The 6,000-nt window shown below is 49.2% G+C and overlaps 1 protein-coding gene and 1 pseudogene across 2 annotated transcripts in view; both read left to right on the forward strand.

Annotated features, from left to right (window-relative positions):
* Nucleotides 1-5,765, forward strand: part of dlec1 (DLEC1 cilia and flagella associated protein) — a 102,758-nt gene extending 96,993 nt beyond the window's left edge. For both annotated transcript variants that reach the window (XM_090189206.1, XM_090189207.1), the window contains exons 37-38: nt 4,142-4,262; nt 5,296-5,765. In XM_090189206.1, coding sequence (XP_090045332.1) covers nt 4,142-4,262; nt 5,296-5,422 — 248 coding nt within the window. In that variant the 3' untranslated portion in view covers nt 5,423-5,765. The remainder of the gene's footprint in view (nt 1-4,141; nt 4,263-5,295) is intronic.
* Nucleotides 21-896, forward strand: LOC149979458 (uncharacterized; annotated as a pseudogene).
* Nucleotides 5,766-6,000: the final 235 nt, after the last annotated feature.

Raw genomic sequence — 6,000 nt, forward strand, 5'->3', positions numbered from 1 at the left:
TCGCTGCAGGCTCCTGACTGGGGACCGTCGCTGCAGGCTCCTGACTGGGGACCGTCGCTGCAGGCTCCGGACTGGAGACCGTCGCATGAGGCTCCGGACTGCAGACCGTCGCATGAGGCTCCGGACTGCAGACCGTCGCAGGAGGCTCTGGACTGGAGACAGTCGCAGGAGGCTCTGGACTGCAGACCGTCACAGGAGCCTCCGGACCTTGGATTGCAGGAGGCTCTGGGCCATGGATCATCACTGGAGGCTCTGGGCCATGGATCATCACTGGAGGCTCTGGGCCATGGATCATCACTGGAGGCTCCGGGCCATGGATCATCACTGGAGGCTCTGGGCCATGGATCATCACTGGAGGCTTCGGGCCATGGATCATCCCTGGAGGCTTCGGGCCATGGATCATCCCTGGAGGCTTCGGGCCATGGATCATCACTGGAGGCTCCGCACTGGATCATCACTAAGGTCTGGAGCGTAGAGCTGGCACAACGTGTCCTGGACAGATGACAACCTTCGCACGGCAAGTGCGGGGTGCTGGCATAGGACGCACTCGGCTGTGGAGGCGCACTGGAGAAACGGTGCGTAGAACTGGCACACATTGTACCGGAACGGTGACACACACCTCAGGGTGAGTGCGTGGAGGAGACACAGGACGTACCGGACTGGGGAGGCGCAATGGAGGCCAGATGCTTGAAACTGGTGCATATGACACCGGACTGGTGTCACGCTCCTCAGCACTCCCGCTCTGCAGCGCTGTCAACGCCAACACCTCTCTCCGGAATCTTTGGGGCTGTCTCTCTCCGGAAAATTGGGGCTGTCTTTTGGGCTTGCGTCCTGGCTGCTAAACCTGGCATCGTTGCTGTTCCTCCTTCGCTGCTTCCGCCTGTTTCCATGGCAGGCTTTTGTCTCCTGCCATTATTTCCTCCCAAGTCCAGGATGTCCTCCACTCCTGGCTTTCCTCCCAGGCCCAGGATCCCTGCTCCTCCTGGGCACGCTGCTTGGTCCTGGGGTGGTGGGATCTACTGTTACGTGCGTTTGAATGATTGGACCAAGGCGCAGCGTGCGTAGAATTCCACATGTTTAATCAAATATTAAACTCACCAAACAAAACAGAAGAAAACAAAACATGACGTTCTGGGCGGCTCACAGGCATCTACACAAAAACAAGATCCCACAATCTAAGGTGGGAGAAAGGGCTGCCGAAGTATGATCCCCAATCAGAGACAACGATACACAGCTGCCTCTGATTGGGAATCATACTAGGCCAACAAAGAAATAGAAACATAGATTTGCCCACCCAAGTCACACCCTGACCTAACCAAATAGAGAATAAAAAAGTCTCTCTAAAGTCAGGGCGTGACAGGTATTGATATAGCTGGATTTGTAACATAAGTTCCATATGCAACCAAATATTTTGCTCTGCAACCAGGTCTTTTATTTTGGGAGCGTTAACTATTTGTTTATACTTTGTTCAGTCATGTTACCTCGTTGCCTAGTATCGTGTCTTTGGCTATGCCGGATTAAGTGATATGACATGCTATTCTATAAAATAATTTCTCCGTAATTAATATTACCTGATTGAGCTAATGATGTAAATGTAATTAACTAGAGAGTCGGGGCACCACAAAATAATATTTATAGAGCTGTTATCTTCCGAATAAACTCTTAAAGACCTAATAATATTTTGCATCAATAGCAGTCAATATTAATTGTCACCTTAATTCAGTTTCATCTGAAAGTTGTAAATTCTTGGTTATCTTCACGAACCCTGGCTAACAAGTTGAATCAGCAATACAATATTGGGTTTAATTATTTATTTACTAAATACCTAACTAATCTCACAGAATTACACATACACATAATTAATCATAACTTGATTGCAAATTACGTCATAAAGGAAAACGTCCCTAGCGGGCGGAACAGATATGACAGCTTGTTACACAAAAAAAGAAGTGGCTGGGTTTGAGTGAAAGAGCGGGAAGACTGAGGAACAAAGGGCGAAGCTGTGCTATCGTAAATACACTATCTTATGCATTCTAAATTACCGCCCATTTGGAAAAGGAAAATGCAATAAATATTTACTCTGAGCTGCGCTTCAGTAGGTTGGTGGTAGATGGAGGGCTCCGTGATAAATGCAATTGATTGGACATGATTTGGAAAGGCACACACCTGTCTATATAAAGTCCCACAGTTGACAGTGCATGTCAGAGCAAAACCAAGCCATGAGGTCGAAGGAATTGTATGTGGAGCTCTGAGACAGGATTGTGTCGAGGCACAGATCTGGGGAAGGGTGCAAAAAAATGTCTGCAGCATTGAAGGTCCCCAAGAACACAGTGGCCTCCATCATTCTTAAATGGAAGAAGTTTGGAACCACCAAGATTCATCCTAGAGCTGGCCGCCCGGCCAAACTGAGCAATCGGGGAGAAGGGCCTTGGTTAGGGAGATGACCAAAAACATGAGGGTCACTCTGACAGAGCTCCAGAGTTCCTCTGTGGAGATGGGAGAACCTTCTAGGGAGGACAACCATGTCTGCAGCACCTAGGACGGAGAGCGCACCAGAAGAGTGGGGGTCTACAGCGGTGCGATTCCCACCAGAGGCGAGATACGGGAGACGCGGTGGTGAAGGACAACCGAGCAGCACCTGGGGAGGGGTGCTCCATGGAGGCAGAGAGACCACCGGAGAAGGTGCAGTGGGAGGATGGTAGTGCAGAGGGAGGATGGTAGTGCAGAGGGAGGATGGTAGTGCAGAGGGAGGATGGCAGTGCAGTGGGAGGATGGTAGTGCAGTGGGAGGATGGTAGTGCAGTGGGAGAATGGCAGTGCAGTGGGAGGATGGTAGTGCAGCATGGTAGTGCAGAGGGAGGATGGTAGTACAGAGGGAGGATGGCAGTGCAGTGGGAGAATGGTAGTGCAGTGGGAGGACGGCAGTGCAGAGGGAAGATGGTAGTGCAGTGGGAGGATGGTAGTGCAGAGGGAGCATGGTAGTGCAGAGGGAGGATGGTAGTGCAGAGGGAGGATGGTTGTGCAGTGGGAGGATGGTAGTGCAGCATGGTAGTGCAGTGGGAGAATGGTAGTGCAGCATGGTAGTGCAGTGGGAGGATGGTAGTGCAGAGTGAGAATGGTAGTGCAGAGGGAGGATGGTAGTGCAGTGGGAGGATGGTAGTGCAGTGGGAGGATGGTAGTGCAGAGGGAGGATGGTAGTGCAGTGGGAGGATGGTAGTGCAGTGGGAGGATGGTAGTGCAGTGGGAGGATGGTAGTGCAGTGGGAGGATGGTAGTGCAGTGGGAGGATGGTAGTGCAGAGGGAGGATGGTAGTGCAGTGGGAGGATGGTAGTGCAGTAGGAGGATGGTAGTGCAGAGGGAGGATGGTAGTGCAGAGGGAGGATGGTAGTGCAGTGGGAGGATGGTAGTGCAGTGGGAGAATGGTAGTGCAGTGGGAGGATGGCATTGCAGTGGGAGGATGGTAGTGCAGAGGGAGGATTGTAGTGCAGTGGGAGGATGGTAGTGCAGTGGGAGGATGGTAGTGCAGCATGGTAGTGCAGTGGGAGGATGATAGTGCAGAGGGAGCATGGTAGTGCAGCATGGTAGTGCAGAGGGAGGATGGTAGTGCAGAGGGAGGATGGCAGTGCAGTGGGAGAATGGTAGTGCAGTGGGAGGATGGCAGTGCAGTGGGAGGATGGTAGTGCAGAGGGAGGATTGTAGTGCAGTGGGAGGGTGGTAGTGCAGCATGGTAGTGCAGAGGGAGGATGGTATTGCAGCATGGTAGGGGGGTATGTGCCTTTGTAAGATTGGATATTGCTTATATCATCAGATTTGCTGGATATATAGGAAATTATTTTGTTAGGGGATTTCAATACTGATATCTGCAGAAAGGATAGGCCAACCCACAATGTATTTATGCATTTCTGAAACCTGTGAAGCATGGGAGTGGGCAGATTTCCTCGTCCTTCTCAGCAGCTGTGATTTTGGGCAGCTCCATGGTAAGAAATGTTACTATTCCTGGTGTAAAAGCAATTTTGAAACCTTTTGGAAACAGAACACATTTTATACACAATTCAAAAAGCATGCGATTGATTTCAAACAAACCAGAAGGGGTGTAAAATGCGCCCGTGATTGGTGATGGTATGTTAACTCTCTGTCTGCAGACTCTGGTGAGGAGGAGGAAGGGTCAGAGTTCAGAGTGACTCCTGACTGTGGGGTCCTGAAGCCGTTGGAGTATCCTGTCTCCTCTTCCACACAGCCCCTACAGATCAGCTTCACAGCCAGGTAACTACTCCCTAACTAACACACAGCCAGGTAACTACAACCTAACTAACACACAGCCAGGTAACTACAACCTAACTAACACACAGCCAGGTAACTACCTCCTAACTAACATACAGTCAGGTAACTACCCTCTAACTAACACACAGCCAGGTAACTACCCCTAACTAACACACAGCCAGGTAACTACCCCCTAACTAACACACAGCCAGGTAACTACTCCTAACTAACACACAGCCAGGTAACTACCCCCTAACTAACACACAGCCAGGTAACTACCCCCTAACTAACACACAGCCAGGTAACTACCCCCTAACTAACACACAGCCAGGTAACTACCCCCTAACTAACACACAGCCAGGTAACTACCCCCTAACTAACACACAGCCAGGTAACTACCCCCTAACTAACACACAGCCAGGTAACTACCCCCTAACTAACACACAGCCAGGTAACTACCCCCTAACTAACACACAGCCAGGTAACTACCCCTAACTAACACACAGCCAGGTAACTACCCCCTAACTAACACACAGCCAGGTAACTACTCCTAACTAACACACAGCCAGGTAACTACCCCCTAACTAACACACAGCCAGGTAACTACCCCCTAACTAACACACAGCCAGGTAACTACCCCCTAACTAACACACAGCCAGGTAACTACCCCCTAACTAACACACAGCCAGGTAACTACCCCCTAACTAACACACAGCCAGGTAACTACCCCTAACTAACACACAGCCAGTTAACTGCCCCTAACTAACACACAGCCAGGTAACTGCCCCCTTAACGAACACACAGCCCCTACAGGTAACACCTCAATAACCACATCTACTACTGTATTCCTACAAATATATCTTGATGTGGTTTAGTTACATATTTCTCTGTATGGTCTAGTTATATAGGTCTCTATATGGTTTGGTTACTGTCCATAGGTCTCTCTCTATATGGTTTGGTTACTGTCCATAGGTCTCTATATGGTTCACTTCCATATCATTACTGGTTCTCTACAAGTCTAATTTGTCTCCTGTAGCAAGGAGAGGGAGTTCCAAGCCACAGCCGTAGTAAAGGGGTTCCTGGGGGAGCCCCCCTTATCGCTACACGTCCAGGGACGCGGCTCCTTCGACCAGAGATTTGTGTCTCTACTTACTGACATTTAGTCTCAGGGGACATGACCTTAACCTGAGAACACTGGCAACAGTTGTGTGCACTCTTTGCATGTATTTATCACACCTTGTACTTAGTGAATAGCACAGGAGGTTGGTGGCATCTTAATTGGGGAGAACAGGCTTGTGGTAATGACTGGAGCGTAATAGGTGGAATGGCATTAAATAAATCAAACACATGGTTTACATGGTTTGATGCCATTCCATTTGCTCCATCCCGGCCATTACCTGGAGCTGTCCTCCCCTCAGCAGCCTCCACTGGTGTGTATGATGTTACTGTATGATGTTACTGTGTACGTTGTTGGTTTATGGAAATGAACAATTCAACTATTCACAAGTGTTTCTGTGTTTTTATTGAGCATGACGCTGAGCTTTCAATGGACTGTTAGAACCCAACTCATAACTCACTATCAACTGTTCTGTCCAGAGGTCCAAGATGATTTATTGTTTTATAATACTGGTATTCTGAACAGAAAGACCTGCATCTGATACCACATTCTGTCACATTCATCAACAAATTTAAATACACTTTGGAAAAAGGAAGAAAGGTTGGAAGTCAATCCAGGGAGGCA

Source organism: Oncorhynchus mykiss, chromosome 11 (genome assembly GCF_057628025.1).
Source record: "Oncorhynchus mykiss isolate SJ-2025 chromosome 11, ASM5762802v1, whole genome shotgun sequence".
Taxonomy (NCBI): Eukaryota; Metazoa; Chordata; class Actinopteri; order Salmoniformes; family Salmonidae; genus Oncorhynchus; species Oncorhynchus mykiss.